The following is a 21,420-nucleotide window of genomic DNA, read 5'->3' as shown; positions in this document are numbered from 1 at the left end:
TGTTTTATTTTTTTTTAGCATTTTCTGGATCGCTGTAACAAAGTTTCCGTTGCTTATCGGCATAACGAGTGCCTGGTCTAAGCACTGCACACCAGGACTGCTAGTGACAGTGTTAGTACCTTCTTGCACATCTTGCCATTTGAGCCATCTATAGCTACATGGAGTTATCCAGAGGTCTGCTCCTAACCTCAGGAGCTCTGCTGTCTTCCCAGCTTCTCTCTCCTGTCTGAACACTGTGGAAGTTGTTTGATTCATGAGTTTCCAAATGGTTTTAGTAGTGCCATAAACTCTTGGGGGGAAAAAAAACAGGTATTCATAAAGTTTTAAAGTTCAAATAATCTTTTTGCAGGTCATATGTGGTCTTTAATTGCTTTGCACTGCATTCTAAAGTGGCTTCAAAGTTAAATTCAACTATATTGTTTGAGCAAACGTATAGATTGAGACAAGCCAACATGTTTGATGAAGTCTCAGAGTTCCCAGTGAAACCTGAAAGGCAACAGGTTGATCCGCGTTTGTAATAGTTTCCATTGGGTTTCTGCTGGATCTAATGCTTTCCGACGCAGGCTGCAGCAGAACCACCTCAGTGTTTTCCAGCTGTTTTTTTTTTATTTTCACTGAAACATCAGCGTCTTGCATCTCCACAAATGCCCAAAATTAACAATTCTAACTTTAATTCTAATGAAATCTGGGGGCGGGGAAGTAATTCATCAGTGCGTTTATGCATTTTGTTCAGTATGCATGAGTGGGAGACCCCTCACCCACTTCTATGAAGTTTGGTGATTTAAAGGAAACTGCACAACCACATTTTTCACACTTAGATCACTGCTGCATCTCTGCATCACACTCTCTCTCTCTTGCAGGCTGTTATAAATAAAAGCTTTCATGACAAGTCAAACAGTTTGAGCCAACTACAGGGTGAGAGACACACGACTGGCAGCTGGTCCTCAGAGTCACTCCGGCAGGGATCGAAAAGAAGCGGCTGTCGCATCGGGATCATTTTGGGATTCAAACCAACGACTCAAAGGCAACTCAGGGGAGCTACAACACAATGGTTGCTGCGATGAGGATGGTGGTCTGCCTCTCCATGTGGCTGTCTGTGTGTCAGGTCAGCGGAACGTACATCCCTCAGGAGATGAACAGGACCCTGCAGAACCTGTGGCAGCACTATGTGAGTACCAACAGCACGGCTGGAAGTAGGCCTGTTAGCTGAAGCTCTGGTTTAGTCTGAGTCTGTGGAGGTCTTCATGTGTTGGTAGGGGTTGGCTGCTTCCTGACGCTCCCACCACAAACACACAGAGACACATGCGCAAACACGTAGACCTGCGTGGGTTAAAGGCCATCCTGCTACTTCAAGCAATAACTGCAACATGTTGCATAAGTGTTCTTAAACCCAACTGCAATATTTTCCCCTTTAACAGCAGCAAACATCACGAAAGAATACCAGGACTCTTACACCTTGATCAAATTTGTAATAGTTTTTGAATGCAGCTACAAATGTTTTATGTGCTTTAGTTGACAATACAGACAGTGAATGCATCATTTAGGCCTTCCTTCAGTGCTAGTCTGTAAATGAGTAGAAACTTGAACTGTTTTTAATATTAATAAACATATATTTGTGTTTTAGACATCTTTGCAGAAAATCTCGAAGGCGGATTTATTCGACGGAAAGCTCGTGTTTCCCAGAGAACACCTGAAAGGCAAGATGGAGGTAAATATTAGCTATGGAACATCTATATTACATTTTAAATGGTAAATGGACTGAACTTATATAGCACTTTTCCACTCATACTGACACTAGAGCCACTTTCTCCCAATCGCACTGAGTAACGCGCTCACATTTATATTACCATATATTGTGATGCCTGTCACCCCGACTAGAGTTATTAATGGTACTTTAAGAAATATACCATCATAAAGATTAAGACCTGTATTGGAAACCATGTTCACAAATGCATTTATTATCTAGGAAATGTCAAAATAGTGTCAATGTAAGACCATTAGAGCAGTTTAATTGATTTATGAAATCAGATTCTAACTCTCAGATTTGTGTCACATTGGTGTAACCCATGTGTGTTAAAAGTACTGTATAACTAACCTTGGGAATGTCATTGATTTAAAATATTTACTATAGATGATTATAACACCTTACAAGTAATTCTTAAAATGTAAAGAAATCGACTTCTAACCCTAACCTTAACGTCCAACAGTTTTGTTGGGCCTATATTTTAGGGTTAGAGCTTTTCATTGGGTAGATGAGTCCACACTCCAACAGTTGTCCTAAAACTTTATAGCTCCAAATTAACACATTGACAACATCCAACATTAGGCATAATCTTTAATATAAAGTAACGATAATATAAAGTAACGATACAAAACAAGTCAGCATTTAGTTTTTTGCTTTTGTTCCGGGGGTCATTCACAAAGACAGTTTGGCAGTCAGGCTGAATTAAACTATATCTAGCAACACTGATGAATAGTAATTGTATCGTCACGTAGTTCCAGAAACCAGCCCTAAAATCACAAAATACACTATTTTATTAAAGCAAAAATAATTACAGGACATATTACTGGTAATTATTTCAGAGTTTTAGAAAAAGGGAGTAAGCAGCTTCCACCTAGCTTGATGCTAAACTAGGCTAAGCTAAGCTAACTACCTTAATCTGTTTGCAGAGAAGCTATTTTAATAAACAACAATCTCAAATTAAGGATTTAAAATAAAGTGCATTTTAGTTCATAAATATTCACAATGTCAGTGTATATGCTTAAACACAGGCATGTTAGTAGCTGGTGGAAGTTTTTAAAGCCGTTTTCCAGGCTATGCTATTAAGCTAGTCTAGTCAGCAGTTAGCTGGTGCTATACTCCAGTTTCAGTCTATCAAAACATTTTCAGACACTTAGAAAAGTCTGAACCTTATCACACATGAGTTTATATTGAGGTTTTTGTGGTTTGCCTTTCCTTGCTGCTTCTGCAACCTTTTTGCAACTATTTTGAGACTCAAAACTGGAACTTTCATACTGTGACATAAAGTCAGCATTTAGTCAGTTTCATTTGCTGATTTGAAATCTCAAAGGTTAAACCCTTCATGGCACAAGGTGGTGCTTTCTTGTGAAGAATGTTGCGGTTTTCATGGTAAGATGGTGATCAGTTTCAGGTTAAGATCTGAGGAACAAACAAGAAAAAAACCAGGATGTAAACTGTAAACACAGAAGAGTGGCTTCATCGGTCAGAACGAGGAGAATCTAATTTGAGATGATTTATGTACTGTTTTTCTGAGTAAAAGTTGAAAACAGCTGTCTATATATTTAGATTTAGGCTAATTAAAGCTAACAGTTGTTAGCTTTAGGTAACTATGACCTTTAAGCTGAAAATAACTCAGGAAGTATTTATTTTTCAGCACTGAAGTAGAAAACTTGTAAAGTTGAGATTATCTAAAGAATCTGGTCTATATCTCATAGAGGAAACAGATGAATTAAGTTAAGAGCATATTTAGACATTAATTTTGGTAATTACAGCAGATTTGCTACACAGAAAAAGCAGTTTTTAGCATGTTGTTGATGACCACCTAATCTTTACAGCCTCCAGGAGTTTCTCATTCACTTTTTCCAACCCAAAGACCTCCTGTGACTCATCTGACTTACACCTCAAAAGGCAGCAATTCAATTTAGATTTCATCCAGTCTGACACTTATTTCCACCAGCATCTGCCAAGATTAATCAACAGGTGTATCCCCACCAACATGTATAGTGACCAAATGAAACTTAAACGTCAAACCAAGAGCTCTTGCATCCAGACGAGGTTCAAAGCTGTCAGCAAAACTGGAATATGACATTCATGTTTAACAGACAGTGAGTGGCATTCCCCTTTATGGCTCACACTACACTTAGTTTAACTTTTGTGTGGGAAACCACAGAGTTTTTCCACTGTATGAAAAGGTTTCAGCGCCTCAAGGCTGGTACACGATTGTCGAGCCAGGGCAGACCAGCTTTTCTTTCGCACTTATGTTTCATTAACGTATTCAAACATCAGAATCTTTAATAATGTTATAATATGGATTAAACTTGAGTAAAATGAGCCTTTTACTCATGTCTGCCCGTCTTCTCTTTCTCAGAACCAGATGTTGTTCATGGGTGGTGTTCTGGAGGCATATGAGAAGCTGTTCGGACACATGCTGAAGCAGTTACCCACTGCGAGTCCCCAGCTAACCATCAGCCAAAACAAAGCTGACGCTTCAGGCACCGGCACCAGCGGCTCGTCGGCTGCTGGAGACGTCAGGTCCAGTCTGGAAAAGCTTTTACTGAAGATAAAAGAGCTGAAGACGAATCGTTACGGGGAGCAGGTGAACCTTCTGCAGGGACTGCAGAAGCTCAAACACATTGATGTACGTAAACGGTTGTTTTAGTTATATACTAGCGCAAAATCTTTGAGGCTTTGGTTGAACAAAGGCAAGGCGGTGTCTGCAGAGAGTTTTCAAAAGCCTTGTGCTGCATCTTCACAAGACTCTAAGAGGAGTTTTTGTGTGTGTTTACGGAGATTTTTTTATCGTGCTGAAGGTACAGCACTCTCTAGAAGCATAAAGATGTCCTTACAGATGTCTTTACTGGTTTGAGGACTAAAATAAGTCATAGCGAGGGTTGAGGCAGGGCCTAAAGCGGCCTTTAAGTAGGTGTGAAGACATTGGAGCATATATAAAGCTTATGTTTTGACGTTTTCACATTTATTTTGGGGTCTTAAAATAGCTTAAGAAAAGTCTCTGAAATATCTGTGAAAGTCTCCAAAAGATCTTAAAGAATAAGGTATTTTAAAGAAGCTTTAAGAACAATTACCTTAGGATTATAGAGCTTATAATAGAGTTGCAAACCAGACTCTATACCAGAATGTATTGGACTAGATTGTTGAACTCATCAAGATCTTATTAAATAAAGCACAAGTACTTATGGATGCAACAAATGAACTAATGAATGGATGAACTTGCAACAAAGTCTGATCGATAAATCTGCCTTAGATGTTCTACTTGATTCCCATAATCAAAGTTTCAGATAGAGACTGCTTTAGTCCATATGAATTGGAAACTGACCGATCCGTCTTCCTTCTCCAGATGGATAACATCAAGGTCCAGAGCAAAGCCTTGCGGGAGCTGCCGTGGGTTTACGAGGAAGCGAGCTCGCTGGCGGACAACGTCATGAGGAGGCGGCGGCGGCGGCGGCAGACGAGGTCCAAGTCTCGCCTGGGAGCCTGAAAGACGAGCAAAAAGGGCGACAACAATAGCAGCTAGGCAACAAAAACACCAGCGACATGAGGATGTCAAACAAGTTTTTAAAAGACTCAAATTTCTTTAAACCAAAATCAATGTGCCTATTTCATATTTTCCAATCAGGGGCTATGTCAAACAAATATATATATATACATAGAGAGAGATATTTATTGACTGAAACATGAACTATCAGGCTAAGCTTGGTAAATCTACTGAAATGCTTTTAAAAGGGGATTTAATATTGTTGTTTTTTTATTTTTTTACTTGAAACAGGATCCTGCAAAGTTCAGGACAAATAACAATGCCTGGAAATACTTGATTTAATAGTTTTATTCACTTTAAAAAACAGCAGAGGATAAAATACTGAGATCAGCTACATGTAAAACAACTTAGTGCTGGTAAACATGTACAATTATCTCTCTTACAAGTGATTGCTTTCCTTTCTGAACTCCTATTGGACGGTGGCGGAGAGGTGGGTGGGGCCAAACTGGGCACAACCCTTTGATTGGTAAAAAAGTGACACTTCAGATGTGAATGACAGAGTCGCCCAAACCAAGTGTTGTTTATCATGAGAGTTTTTCTTTCTTTCTTGAGAACGAATGAATTTTGTATGAACATAAACCTGCTTCCACTTAAGTGCCTTGGAGAACTGATGATGATGTTTACAAATGAAGTACATCACAGTTTATCCTCATATACTGCAGAGTACTCTTCTCTGAACCTTCAAGTGCTGAGGTAGTACTGTTATTGCAGTGGAGGTGCTACAGTCGTCAGGGAATTTATCATTTTTGCTGGACTGTTTTAGTTTTTTTATATTTATTTTGTATTTAAGTGTTTTATTTAATAGTGAATCATGCTGTTATGACTACTGATTATTTATTGTGTATTTATTGATTGGCACAAGCTGACAGATTAGTATGAAATAAACACAATGCACTTCAGTCGGACGTGTCGTCTTTACTTTCTGTGGTTCTTGCTATGGATTCAACCAGAGATGCTGAGTTATTGCTGATCTTTAAGGGTTAGCTGACCCTGTGCCTTTTGCTGGAATCCTGCTCAAACTTGCAGAAACAGCAAAAGATTTGCCGTTTTGTTAAATTATGTGTTTCCATAGTTTTCTACAACAACATTATAGTAAATATTTACCCCCTTACAGATTTCGTCTGGATTTGTCCCCTGGATGTAATCAATCACAAAACAAAACTTAAAGGGGACATTCCAATGCCTTCCTTTTCACATTGAAATTATTCCACTGTGGTCTATATAAAGTGGAACTGCAATGCTTTGGTCTGAATTCCTCGTTAATTTAACACCACATTCCCGCTTCTTTCCCCTGTTTTGAGCTGGGTCAGAGAGCAACTGGTTTTGGTGCTGTCTCTTTAAATGCGAAGGAGGCTCTTTAGACCCCGCCCCCTCCAGATCACAGAGCGTTCCATTCCACCCTGTTCGGCCATTTTTGTAGTCTGTTTGGGGCAGTGTTATGAGCAATGGATGATTTATTCACTTGTAGCTTCTGGATGCTTCGGCCTGGACTACAAAATCACTCCGACAAATAGAAATGGTGGAAATTGTTTAGCTGGAAGATGATACTGTGATGTAATTGTTTAAAAACAAACGTAATAGAGAACAAAGGAAACTGAAAGGCTTAAAGAATATGACCAAGAAAGAATATACAGATATCAATGCAGCACCTAAATTAAACGTTTCTTCACTCCCAGAGACTCCAAGTACACAACAAAATGTATTTAAGGGCTAAAAAAGTGGATTTTGCATGAAATGTCATCTGTAGCATCTGGCAGAGATACCCAGAGTAAATAGAACATGCAGGTTGTAAAGGAGATTTTATTTATCATGAGGAAACTACCATTAAATCAACCTGACTCTATGTGAAAAAGCAACTCAGGGTTCTCGCCAGCATATTTCAGCGTAATGGGCCATTAAGGTCAAAGTCTGAGGTTTAAAGAGATTCAAGAGCAAATAGACCCAAATATATGGTTTTTATCAGTTATATGACCTTCAATCCCTTTTGCTGGAAAATAGGCAGATCAACACGTTTAGAGGCCCGGACAGAAGAAGGTCCTGAAGCTGAGGAACCGTGGATGTGATGGGATAACAAAATATGGCGGCCCGAGGTTGGGATGCTGGGAGATAACGCACCTCAGCGACACCCAAGCTGCTGGTTGGTTCTCTCCATCTAACAGTCTGGGGGTGATAATGTTGTTTTCTGATGAACAGTGGAGGCTTTTTGGCATCTTCGTCTTCCCAACACAAGTTTGCACATCTATATCTGCAGAACTCTCTGAAGGTCCCGCTACAGACTGCAGAAATGTTTGGTATAAAGGGGATTTCATGGATTACCTACTGACTGCTGGGAGCCCAGGCCCAAAGGCGGCAAAAAGCCCCAAATTATCAACCATCCACAAATTCTCTTTTGAATTTTCCTGTGATTAGCTTTAAAAAAAAAAATAACCTGCTAACTGAGGCCTGTAGAGTCTGAGGTGGAGCTCTTGGCTTCTTGGTCATTTCTCTGAGCATTGCATGATGTCCCCTGGTGGAAGGACGGCAGGCCGTCTTACAACAGTTGCTTCTCTAACATCATTGCTGACCTCTTTTCGCCCTGGCACCGTGTTAATACACACCTGCAGGAAAGCAGTAAATGTGCCCTCAGTGTTTACCAGTTTTTCCATTTTAGCTCAATAAACAACGACAGTGAGGAATATACTGTGTTTTGGACCTGACACCATTGGTTTTACCAAGACTTTGTTTATTTCTTTTAATTTAAAGCTTTTAGTCTGCAGATGTATTTTCACTTCCTCTCATAAGAAGATGCAAAAGAGGCAGAAACAAACTAATAACCCGTTTACTTTCTGTTTGAACCAAACTCAAACAGCTGCTGTCAGCCTCAGCAGGCAGGTGAAACTTCTGCTGCAGCTTAAGACAAGCTAGATGGACCCCAGCCCTCCACCCCATAACGGCGACGTCACTTCCTGTTACATCACTTCTCATAAACTCATAGCCATCTCTTACAGGAACTGCTGGCTTACCCACAATGCACTGCGGGCACTATATGTGTTTGTGTGTGAAGCTGTGACTTCTAAGAACCCGAGCTGTGCTTCCCCACCGCAGCGCAGTTTGTTTGTGTGGTCAACGAAAACCCTCAGCGGCACCGACGCTATAAAAGTCTGTAAAAAACAATAAAAGTCAGAGTTTTAATTCAATCAAGTTGATTTTTTTTCTTCTTTCGTTGGCACAGACAAAAACACAAGAGAGATGGAGCTCCTCAAGGCTGAATACTAGAGCCTCTGTAATTCCCCTTCTTCATAGCTTGTCTTTTAGCTGGAAGGACTTAAACAGCTGGTGTGCATCTCCTCTTGCTACGGTGGTCGATATATTAGAGACAGCCCACATAACAGCCACAACCTGCAGCATTAAACAAAACAGCTGCACCAGTTTCTCTCAGGCGTTCCTCCTTTATTTCCACATCTTTATGCGTTTATGTTCATTTCTGCACTTTCCGCTTTTTCAACTCAATTGTAATTTCACAAACTGGGAATTTTTCATTGTATTGTTTATTCCCCCTGCGTTAAATTGTTTTGAAATTTGAAATCATTTTCATACCTCCTGGTTGTATTTTACTAGGATTTTAAGCAATAGACAAAAACAAAGAAAGGCATTTTATTTAAATTTTTTTCCCCCAGTGTCCTGTCTGGAAATGTTGCATTAAGAATTGTCTTAATGGCAAAAAGAGCTCGACAGATTTTAGTTTCACAAGTGGAGCAGTACGGCTTTCGCCATAGTGCTATGTTTGATTTATGCATGTAAATAGTTTTATTATAATTCATGCAGGGAGTATTTCAAATTATGTGGAGACTACAATGGGAAAGTAGGAGAGGTAAGGTGGAACAAGAAGAAAAAAAAAGAAAGGTGAAAGAAAGAGGAGATAAAAGGGAGAGAATGATTAAAAAAGGCATTATTGTTGAGAATTACATTAATTACCTAGGCAATTATTTTGTTTTTCCAAATTTTTATTTAATCCATATCTGAAATTCACCTCCCGAGTTAAAAGTTTCTAACCTTTCCTTGCAATTACATTTGTTAAATACACTTTATTTGCACAAGTATTGATCACCCAAATCAAAATACTTCAGTTCAGGTGATCCAATCACATCAATGACCACAGATATATGAAATAAATCAACTAAACAAGCTGCCTGCTTCTACCCGTATTGGTGAAGGAAATCCAAACCCTACATCACCAATCCCTCATCAGAGCTTTGACCTCCACCCACCAAAGCAGCTTCAGGATAAATGAAAGTTAAATCTTGTTCTCAGAAGAGTTGAAGCTGCTCTGGCTGCAGGTGTGCACCTGAATTTAGGCCCAGATCCAATAATTAGGTCATTAGCTGGGCTCTGGAAAACTGCTGCATGCTGAGGAGGCCATTCAGCCTTGGATTCAGGTGTGTTTGACCAGAGACGTCTAAAAGCTGCAGGACTTTGGACCTGGACAGCCTTGTTCTGATAGGTTTCCTCTATATTTGGCCAGTTTTTAAGCTCTGGTCATGTTTCCATCACCTGTGACTAGCTTGCCTGTCCCTGCTGAAAAAAAAAAGCATCCATCCCCATATCATGATGCTGCAACAACCATGTCTCACTGTGAGAATGAAGTGTTCAGTGAGTTTGGTGCAGTCTTGTTTTCTACTACAGGGTTCTGAATGTAGGCCGAAAAGTTCCACTGCGGTCTCATCCAACCAGCTTATCTTCCTCCACGCGTTCGCTGTGTTCCCGTAACAGCGGGTGGCAAATACCAAATGGGACTTCTAAGTAGAGATCGGCCAATACAGGTTTTATAAGGCCGATTATTTTGACCTCAGTCTAACCCAGGGGTCCTGCAACCTTTACATTGTTAAGAGCCATTTTTCCTACAGTTCACTTAAATTAAACGCAAATTAGACGCAAATGTTGCCTGGCCTTTTGAAAAAAGACAAGTTATAATTTTTGATAAAGATCTACTGTAGGAAATGTGTTGTCATCGTTAAAGAAACGCCCTTTAATGTGTACTTTGAGGTTTTAAAAAAAACGGGATGTTTTTTTTTAGACGGGATGTTGATATTTGTGGATAATGATGTAAACAAAATCAAAGCTACATAATGAAAGAATATTGATTTAAAATGATATGTTACTGGCACTATTAGCATCATTCTGATGTGAAAAAATGCTAAAACCTGATTTTATTATCATTATTACATTTAAATACCATAATAAAAATATAATTTGTAGCCAAAGTTATTAAGATCCACAGGTTGCAGACCCCTGATCTAACCGATATCCTAGTATGTGCTGCCCATTTTTTGGGGTTCATCATTGGAGCCGATAAGCTTATTACTTTTTCCTCCTCCGTTTATATTTATTTATTTATCAGATTTATTTGATAGGGACAAACAGAATTTAACATAGACTTCTGTATCCTGGTGCTTATAGCGTGAGCTAGTTAGCAGCGTTTGTCCCTAGATGGGCTTTTGTAGTCTGTCTAAAAACTATTACAAAGTGAAATGTGATAAGTAAAATAATAAAACAATATTAACAACACATGGAAAATCAAATAGATAAAACAAATAAAGCATAACAATAAAAAGAATACATTAGGTGTGGATAGAATACTGTTTTTCACACAATGATAAAAAATGTTACACAAAAGTTGCGTTTAAACCAGCTAATATTAACAATCAGCTTCAGACCGCATTTTGAAACGTACACAGATAAAAATCCGCGTCACGACTCATTAAGTGAGCTTTACTGACCCCCGCTGCAGTGTACGGACATTATTTTATGTAAAGTTAGAGGCTGTACGTGTAGCGTAATCGTTTTCATATGCATACATGATTCTCTTGCACAAACACACGCAAAGTGTCGGCTAGCTCGCCCGCTGGAACTCAGACGTTAGGTTTTAGACACAGAAACGAACACGCACCGCTGTTCATTCCAGCTCACAGTGAGACGGACTTTCAAAGGCCAGATAGGGCTAAATAAAGTTTAAAACTACGTCAAAAGTTGAAAACTTAACCTTGTTGTTGTTGCCACCCAGTCTTACGGCATTACCAGTCACTTTCTGCCAAGGAGGGAGCGACAAAAACAGGTGCCATTGTTGTTTTACTTTTCTCTCACATAGAAAGTACTCCTGGGTCAATGTGTGCTTCTGTGTCTCTGCTTTGTCTTCTCTAACCCCCAGTCAGTTGAGGCAGGTGGATGCCTGGTTCTGGTTCTGCTGGAGGTTTCTTTCTGTTAAAGGGGAGTTTTCCTCACCCCTGTCGCCACATGCATTCTCGGTATGAGGGATTGCTGCAATGTGAACTTGAGATGCACTGATCCAACACCCAAATCAGATATTGGCTCCAATATTGACTAATTAACTGGATTGCATATTGGATGATTGATGCAGATCCAGTAATTGTTTTTAAATTAATACTATACACAGTAACTCAGTTACAGCCATCTAGTCACTTCAATTCTATGTGTGCAACGCTGGTAATGAGCAAACAGACCAACATGCAGAAAGCACCGAACCGAGCCACGTCTAGTTGGAAACATTTAAAATGTGATGCCAAACTTTTCTTCAGTTGAATAAAAACAAAACTGAAGTAATAATCTTTGGACCAATAGAGGAGAGATCAGGAGTTAGCTCACAGCTTCAGCTGCTTCAGGTAGGAACCACTAATTAGGCCTGAAATCTGGGAGTAGTGATGGACTCAGACCTGAACCTCCATCTAAAGACAAAGTGGACCTTCTAGAACCTGGAGAACATTTCCAGGATTAAAGGACTGATGTCTCAGCAGGATCTGGAAAAACTAATCTATGCGTTTATCTTTAGTAGAACTGATCAATGCAACGGTGTTTTCACAGGTCTTAGGCCGGTAGCTGTAAACTGTAGCCTGACATGGTCATACTCAATTCTAGTCAGAATTTGAGTCTGATACTGCTCCATAGAGCTGTGATTATGGGGCGTGTTTCGAACGAACCAGGAAAAAAAATTCCTCTGCACTCAATTGGATAGACCTACAACCAATAAGAGCAACGGAGTGTGTGACGTATGTTAAGCGACGCATAGTTGTTGTCAACGGAACTCAACTGTTAGCCTAGCATAAGAAGATGAGCGTTAACGATTTTTGCCGGTGTTGCAAAAAGAATGTAAGGATCTAAGGAGTCCTTCAACACACGAACCTGTCGATATCTTCTAGAACAGACCTAATAGCGGAATCTACACACCTCAACTCTCCAGCGGCAGCCATCGTTGTTGTAAACGAATTCAACCCAAGCGCGCTTTGGTGACGTGGTTGATTACGTTACTGTTGATCATCTGTCCATCGTCGTATAAAGCCCGCCCCGACAATTTGATTGGCCCGTCAGATATTGGGCGAGCATTCTCGCGCTACTATTGAGCAATGCCAGACCGAACTTCCCGACCAAAAACATTGTGGGCGGGACTAAGTTCGGAATGGCACCCAGGCTATGTAAACTGTAGCGTTCACTTTCGTTCCTGTATTTGTGGAACTACTCTTATTATTGTCTTAAATGATAGATCATATATTCAAATGCCAAGAATAAAAGGTTCTCCACACAAAATCGCGCACAAGGCAAGTTACAGCCAGTTTAAGACGAGAAAATTTTGCAATATTTAGGTCGCGACCGGCCGCTGCTCAGCCAATCAGGTGACTTAAGTAGGCCGTGACGTCAGCACGGCGGCGCTCGTAGTAAACAAATATGTTTATTCGGGATAGAAAGAAAATCCAGCAGAAACATTGTAATTATGGAATGTGAATGCCTTATGCATGTTGCCGGGAATGAAGGAGAACACACAGAACCCTTTACTCAAACGAGGTGGGAAACTTTTCGTAGTTTTTGCCGTGTTTGGGCTGATTTAACTGGTAATGAACGGACAATTGCCGATAACACGCTTCCCCTCCTCTCCTTCGAATTTGATGATATACCAAGCCACATTGGCTACTACCCGACCTGTTATCGCCGATTTACCGACAGGAAGCGAATAAATGCTGCCCAGAAACGAAAGCACGAGCCCGTATCTGATGAACAGGACATTAATAAGTTGCCCTATATCCAATCACCAAAACGACTGAGATCAAGAGAAGACATCGCCATCGGATTTGCCCCTCCTCAACAAGATAATCCAAAAGCTGGTCAAAGCCAGCCAAAAAAACATGTGCTGCCAGCTGTCTGCATTATATGCAAAAAAAGAGAGAAGTTTGAGACTGTCAGGAATTCTCGCCAGAGGGTGAAACTTGTCTAGGCAGAGACTGTTGATGGTGGTAAGTTAATACTTTCTCTGTAATCTATTGTTAAAATTTTCCTTTAATTAAGTGGATATATGCCTTGTCTATATCTTTAGCCATGCAGATAGAAACATATTTAGGCCTATAGGAAAAAGGTTTAATAATGTCATCATGATGTTTATGTTTGTTTGGCTCTGCTATGTTGATAAATGCAATTTTCTTGGAATGATGCCCCATGGTATAGATTTTTTTGTAAATATGTACCATGATGCGGTTTATATCGACGTGTCGTATAATAAATATTTTATATTTCTAGGATTGTTGCGAAAAGCAGCAGAAGCAAAGAAGGATGAGAGTGTGCTTGTACACATAAGAGATAAGGACTGTGTAGCTCTTGAGGTCTCCTATCACAGAACCTGCTATGGATCATACACCAAATTCTTGACAAGATCTAAATCAGAAAGGTATATTATGAAATTTCTCTCATTGTTACTGACAAGTTTTGAAATTAGGATTTATTACGTTTGATACAGACCTACCATGATGATAAATAACTGGCACATAACATGGCCAGCCGTATGTGAGTTTTTGTTGTGCCTCTCTATTTACTCATATTTCATTTCACTTTTTAATTCCAGTCAGACACCAGATGGAAGATTGTCTGCAGGTTACAAAGAGTTTTGCAGAACCATTGTTCAACAGAGACTGATAAGTAACCAGGAAGTTCTACGAATGTCAACATTGGTAAACATCTCATAATCGATGGGATGGCGCTCATCCAGAGTTTGCTAAATATCCCAGCAACCTTTGGGGAGCTTGGTGATCTGATACTAACCCGGGTCATCCAACAAGCACAGAAGTCGGGCTGCAGCAGAGTGGATTATGTTACAGACCGTTATCCGGCCATCAGTACAAAAAACACTGAGAAAATGAGAAGATTCAGATCCATAGTAAGCAGCAAAAGACTCCAAACAATGGAAAAAGTTTCTGTCTAGTAGGGACAACAAGGAGGCACTGGCAGAATTTCTGTACTCAGTATGGGCAGAGGGAGACTTCAGAAGTGTGAAAAAAACAATAGATGTCTATGTGACACATGGATCAATGTGTCACCTCATAAGAGTAACAGCAGGTTCTTCACATATCAGTGTCAGTGATTATGTAGCGATATTTGTGCCTTCTGATTGGAACCAATCCGAGCGCGCAGTGAGACAACATGCGCGCTCAACTCTGAAAAACTCTTCTCAATCCACCGTCCTCGCGCTCAGTTCCATCTCTGCTCGTGCGCTCGACCTGCTCATTCCACGCTCAACACCAGCTGTGCGCTCGCTCAACTCTTTCTCTGTGCTTGTGACTTCAAAAACTGTTCACCTCACCAGCCAATCACGACAGGTTTCTTTCCATCCAATCAGAGTATGGCTTGCAAATACTGCAATCAGATGGAATAAATCAAAATGCTGCAGCTTTTGGCAGAAACTACTAAACATAATGGTGGGTTTGAAGGAAAAAAAGAAAAATAAATAAACAGTTTAATATTTTTGCCTAAAATATTTAGACTGAAATATTTGAGTTACTAAGACTTACTAAGTGAGGTGTGAAAAATGTTTTTGTCTCTTTTCTTTCCAGCTTCTGGGAGATGCAAAAATTTCTTCTGATCATAATCATCATCATTGTCATCATTATTTAAAAAGCACTTTAGATAAGAGATACATCAGATAAGAGATAACATCTAATAAAATGACTTGGCTAAACACTCAACAATTAAAAAAATTAAGATAAAAACATAAAAAATTAATAATAATAATAATAATAATAATAATAATAATAATAATAATAACAATAATAATAATAATAATAATAATAATAATTATAAAACACAATATAACCAGCCGGCACAGCAGAAATACGAGTACCAAGAAAAATATTTAACAATTCATGATTTGCAAAGACAAATTGATTTGAGTTTTGATGGTTTCCTCGTCTTCACCTTTATCTCTTTCTATAAATCTTTTTCTCATTCAGTTCAGAACTTTCCTTGGGTCTATATTAAAATCCTACAGTAGAGTAATGAAATGTTGATTCTGGATGTAGTGTAGGAATTTTTTTTAACATAAACCAAAAGAAAATTTTACATTACCTCCCAGAACCTGAAAAAAAATCTTTAAAAAAAGAGACAACAATATTTCCACACCTCACTTAGCAGCTCAAGGAAATATTTTAGACTAAATATTTTAGGCAAAAATATTAAACTGTTTATTTATTTTTCTTTTTTTCCTTCAATCCCACTGTTATGTTTAGTCATTTCTGCCAAAAGCTGCAGCATTTTGATTTAATCCATCTGAATGCAGTGTTTGCAAGCCATACTCTGATTGGATGGAAAGAAACCTGTCGTGATTGGCTGGTGAGGTGGACAGTTTTTGAAGTTGCGAGCGCAGAGACAGAGTTGAGTGAGCGCACAGCTGGTGTTGAGCGTGGAATGAGCAGGTCGAGCGCGCGAGCAGAGATGGAACTGAGCGCGAGGACGGTGGATTGAGAAGAGTTTTTCCAGAGTTGAACTCGCGCCAGACCGGTTTTGAGCGCACGCGTGTTGTCTTGCTGCGCGCTCGGATTGGTTCCTGCTCGCTCAATCAGAAGGCACAAATATCGCTCCATAAGTGATGAGCGCTGTTGTGATCACGAGGAGGCAGACACTCGGCTCTTGCTTCATGCTCGACATGCATCAGATCAGCTGTATGAGACTATAGTGAATAAAAGTCCTGATTCTGATGTAGCTGTTATGTCAGTAGGGTTACAGTCTCAGATTGGTGGACAATTGTACTTTTCCACTGGTGTTAAGAACAGGACTCGGATCTAAAGATAGCATCATCTCTTGGACCTGCTGATTGTGATGCACTCATTTGCTTCCATGTTTTCACTGGACGTGACTACACAAGCTCTTCATGGAAAAGGCAAAACAAAAACATTCAAGACTGCTGTGGAAAGTGCAACATTCCTCACAGCATTTGCAAAGCTTGGTGAGAACTTTGACCCAAATTTTGACACTTTCAAATATCTTGAAGTGTATGTGTGTTCCATGTATGGACAGTAAATGAGTAGTGGAGTGGATGAAGCAAGGTACAGGATTTTCTGCACTAACCCAAGCGAAACAAGTATGCCACCAATCAGTGATGCATTGAAGTTACACTTCAAACGTGCCAATTACCAAGCGGCTATACACAGACTTTTGTTGTCTGCTACAATTGAAGACCCATCACCAACCGATCATGGCTGGGAGATGATAAATGCAGAACTCTGTATAAAGTGGATGACTAAACAGGCAGCACCAGATTCCGTTCTTAAATTTCTGCATTGTGCTTGTAAGACTAACAAATGTCAAGCTGGGAGATGCTCCTGTCTAAAAGTTAATCTGGCATGTAATGACGTGTGCAAATGTACTGATTGTGACAATGATAAAGAAGTCAGAGTTGACAATGATGCCTCTGATGATGACTCAGAAATAGAGTAAACTCAATTTGATACCCATCAGTTTCATCAATATTGCCATATTGTTTTTTTCATAATATAAACTGGCTACCTGTGCTCCGAAATTAAAATGCGATGATTAAAATCTAATGATAAATATGTACATCTAAGTGTCTGTCATTGTTGTTGGGGCTCATATTTAATCTCCTGTTTTAGTGAATAATTGCTGGAATGGTAAAGAAGTGCCTTATAAACAATTTTAATACTGGATTCGATGTAAAATATCAGTAGGCCTACACCCTACATGGGTGCAGCTCAGCATAAGGCCTTAATTTCTTGAAAACATGCAGTTTTCATATCACTTTAACTCATAAGTCATTTGAGTGAGCTATTCAAAGCCTGTAATATTTGCAGAAAGTATTTAGATACACCAGATAAAAGAAACTTGGTTTTCATTCTTCTCTTCTGAAAAAAATGGGAAGCACTTAAAATGAAGGGAAAACCCTGATTTGTCACGTTTTTCTAAAAGATGGCTCTTTCAACACCTTGTAACGTATGAATGTGCAGGTTTCACGTGGAGAACTTTTAATTATGAGTTTAGTCCCTACTAATGATTGTAAAAGTGCAGAAATAGTTTAGTTCCAGAGTCACAGGAACAAAACTCAATTTAGAGCAACCCTACAGATTACAGCTACCGGCCCATCTGCCTAAAAAGTGGATCAGAACGCTGCAGCTGATCCAGAACCTGCTGCCCTCACTAAGACTAAGAACGTAGAGAACATGGACCCGGTTCTGAAGTCCTTCCATGGCTCCCTGGATCTCAGAGAATAGACTTTAAAATCCTTCTGTTAGTCTATAAATCCCTGAATTAGCACCTAAATCCATCACAGACTTGTTATCAGGGCATCAACCCTCCAGACCACTCAGGTCATCTGGCTCCAGCCTGCTCTGCAGAACCAGAACCAGAACCAGGCATGGATAAGCAGCATTTAGTTCCTATGCTCCACTGATCTGGAACAAATTCCCAGAAAACTGTAAAAGTGCTGAAAGCCTGAGTTCCTTTAAATCAAGATTAAAACACATTTATTCAGGATCGCCTTCGAATGTTCTAGTTAAACTATTTTACTGAAACATCATTAGTTTAACTTTGTAGTCCAACAAACAAATTGTTAACACTTCCTGGACAGAAATCGGCGTCACACACTTGGAAGCTAGGAAGAATCTTCAAAATGTTGGAAACAACTGTGTTTTCTACTTTTCTGTGTAGTGGGGTGTAGTACGCTTGGTGTAGGCGCTCAACGCTGCCCTCTAGAGTCTAGGAGAATAGTGCTACTTCGGAGACGTTGTGTAGCGTACGTGCCTCAAGCTTAAACCAGGCTTAAGCCACCAAAGGTAATTGTTAACAAAGCTGTTTATTCAAGCCTACTGATCCAAACATGCTTGAAGAAAATTGAGTGGAAGGAAAAACTGTGGCAGGAAAAGAAATTGCAGGTATAGCCACAGCCTTGAGAGGATTATCAAGCATCATCAATTCAAGAATTTGAGCTTCACAAGGAGACTGAGACTAGACCAGGGCATCAAGAACCACTACGCACGGACAAGTCCAACACATGGGCTACAAGAGTCTCACCTGGACTAAGGAGAAAAAGAACCAGAATGTTGCTCAGTGGTCCAAAGTCCTATTTTTAGATGAAAGTAAAGTTTTCATTTCATTAGGAAATCAAGGTCGAAGAGTCTGGAGGAAGAGTGAAGAAGCCCAGAATCTACGTTGCTTGAAATCCAGTGTGAATTTTCCACAGTCAGTGAGGATTTTTGGATGTAATGTCATTCTGCTGGTTCTGGTCCACTGGGTTTTCTAATGTGAAAATTCAACACAGACGTCTACCAGGACATTTTAGAGAACTTCATGCTTCCTTCCGCTGACGAGCTTCGTGGAGATGCTGATTGGATTTTCCACCAGGACCTAGTACTGACCCACACTGTCAAAAGCACCAAAAGCTGGTCCAATGAGCAGCTGACAGGCCTGATCAGAACTCTGTAGAGAATCCGTGGATTATTGTCAGGAGGATGAGAAGAGACACCAGAACCACCAAGGCAGACGACCTGAAGACAGCTCTGGGCTTCCAGAACACCTCAGCAGAACCTCATGCCACGCCGCATTGATCGCCCACATTAAACCCAGCGAAGCTTGCAGCTGATAAAAGGAGATAAATAGCTTTTATATAATAGGGCCTTCTGGAATGGTGCAAAATGAATAACCCTGAAAACATGTTGCTTACACTACAATAACCCAAAACTATCCAAGGCCGTTTTTTTTAGTTTTTTTTCATGCATGCAGAGCGGAAAGTTCGGGATAATTTGCTGACAGTTTTGCTCGGATCTGTTTTGCAGGGTAAGGTAGAACAGGTGGGTGGTTTTTGTGACGCAGGTGCGTTCTCGGTTTTGTTTACAGCGTGTCAAAAAGTGACAGACGAGGCTCTTGAAGTAGGGCTTCTGTGTTGATACCAACATCACACATAGGTGAACGTGTCCTGTCAGTTCACAGTCCAAAATTTAAAGAGATGTGATCAGCAGAAGACTTTTAGTAAACGTGCTTTCTGACACTGCGGAATGAGCGGATCTTTCTCAGATTTTACATGAAGCAGGATGAAAAGTATCAGGAAGAAAGTCCAGAGCAAAGGTTGGCGTTATCTAACCTGTCAGGTGTGTTTCTCTACGATAAGGAAGGTTAGAACTGGCTCATGTACCTCACAGCAGTCGGCCAGGAACTAAAATTATTGACAAACACTTTCTTTAATATGACCGACATATCTGGACTTTTAGATATTTACTTTTTAGAACTGAAAAGTTCAAGTATTAGAAATATTAAAGGGAAGAAAATGCATCATTAAATCCTTTGTAAAATGTAATAAAAGGAATAAATAGAGACATTTGTTGTAACTTTACAAAATGCAAGAATCAACGCGGGTGTAACTCATAGTGAGCTTCGAATTACTGTCAGAAGCTTTTAAAAGGACTATTTTATCAGCCAATGAGTCTGACAGGAGATTTAAAGTGCTCACATTATTTGAAGTCACCCTGTCCAGAAAATAATCCACAAGCAAGGCAAATTTATTTTTACAGCACAATTCAGTACAGAGACAATGCAAAGTGCTTTACATGATTAAAATATAGGAAAATAAAACAGAATAAAAGCAAGTAGGAATATAATGTAGAAACAAAATAAAACATGGGAGAATAGAAACTAAAAGCAAACATTAAAAACAGTTGGACTACAAAGTTAAACTAATGATGTTTCAGTAAAACAGTTTAACTAGAACAGTCGAAGGCAATCCAGAATAAATGTGTTTTTAATCTTGATTTAAAGGAAAACAGACTGTGAGATGCTCCACAACCTTGAGATGTAACTTCCTTGGAAACCGCCACGTCTCGCAACATTTGATACCAACGTTCATGTCTGGACAATCAGAAACAGACTGCACAACTTTTATGGCACGTGTGCAAGGAGGGAAACTTTGCTGCCTAGAGAACACAAATGCTGCATTTCAGGCAAAGAAACTCGGACGGACTGCGAAGCATAAAGCAGGAAGTGTAAACTGTAAGTTAAATCGTTTAAATTAATTGTAGCAGGAAGGAACAGAGTGAGTTAAAGGGGTCAGTATGTCGCACTGCAGCGCAACTAGAGTAGCTCTGGAAGGCCTGAACCACAAGCCTCTTTACAGCCATTATAACTCTAAAAGTTACAGAAATGCTCTGATTCAGAGAAAATGTAGTCCGTATGCAGACTAGAGGTTTGGATGTATATTATTTGTCTTACAAGAAGCTGTGTTTCATAGCAGGAGGGCTGTTATTTAGTCATGTGCAGCTTTAGTCTTCATTAAAGGAACGTAGCACAAGTTGCAGAGTGTTTGCACACTTCTGCCCCCTCTGGCCACGAGTTGGAATTACACCAACATTGTACACGAAGAGGAAAAGCATCTGCCGCTGCGCCTGCACAGGTCTTTTGTTTAGAGGCCTGATGTCTTCTGAGGTAAGAAAACTACGAATATTGAAGTTTTGAACGATTATGGCGAAAACTCAACAAAGTAGCAAGGTTACACCCACGTGCCCAGAGGATTTGGCCTCAATCACTCATGAACTTACTAATTCACCCCATAGAAGCAGCAAATAGAGGAAAACTCGGGACAACTTTAAGGGTATGTATGGGAAATAAAATAAATTGTATTTAACTTGAAAATTTGCGTCATGCACCTTTAATGGAGGCAAAAAAAAAAAAGTTAGATTTTGGCTTGATCTGACCTGAAAACTTTTTTACATACCTTCGCTGGATCCCCTACAAGGTTTGTGCCAAAGTTTAATCCAGACTTTTTTATTGCTTTCTTTCAAAACGGTCTTTATTTCAGCCACTCTTCCGTAAAGACTACTCT

The 21,420-nt window shown here is 39.8% G+C and overlaps 1 protein-coding gene and 2 long non-coding RNA genes across 3 annotated transcripts in view; 2 read left to right on the top strand and 1 right to left on the bottom strand.

Annotated features, from left to right (window-relative positions):
* Positions 1–894: 894 nt before the first annotated feature.
* Positions 895–6,163, top strand: ifng1 (interferon gamma 1). Its single transcript, NM_001360736.1, is given in 4 exon segments — positions 895–1,168; positions 1,625–1,708; positions 4,110–4,379; positions 5,097–6,163. Coding segments are annotated over 4 exon segments (615 nt in total). The 5' UTR covers positions 895–1,048; the 3' UTR covers positions 5,238–6,163.
* Positions 2,403–21,420, bottom strand: part of LOC110367039 — a 29,493-nt gene continuing 10,475 nt past the window's right edge. The window contains exons 2-3 of the long non-coding RNA XR_004933163.1: positions 5,076–5,233; positions 2,403–3,160 (exon numbers count right to left, since the gene is read on the bottom strand). This is a non-coding gene — a long non-coding RNA (uncharacterized LOC110367039). The remainder of the gene's footprint in view (positions 3,161–5,075; positions 5,234–21,420) is intronic.
* Positions 13,550–14,464, top strand: LOC118566625. Its single transcript, XR_004933162.1, has 3 exons — positions 13,550–13,570; positions 13,851–13,998; positions 14,173–14,464. It is a non-coding gene; the product is annotated as an uncharacterized LOC118566625 (long non-coding RNA).

This window comes from Fundulus heteroclitus, chromosome 17, assembly GCF_011125445.2.
Source record: "Fundulus heteroclitus isolate FHET01 chromosome 17, MU-UCD_Fhet_4.1, whole genome shotgun sequence".
NCBI classification, from domain to species: Eukaryota; Metazoa; Chordata; class Actinopteri; order Cyprinodontiformes; family Fundulidae; genus Fundulus; species Fundulus heteroclitus.
The sequence above is the reverse complement of the archived record's forward strand: the minus strand, read 5'-3'. Positions and strand labels throughout refer to the sequence as shown.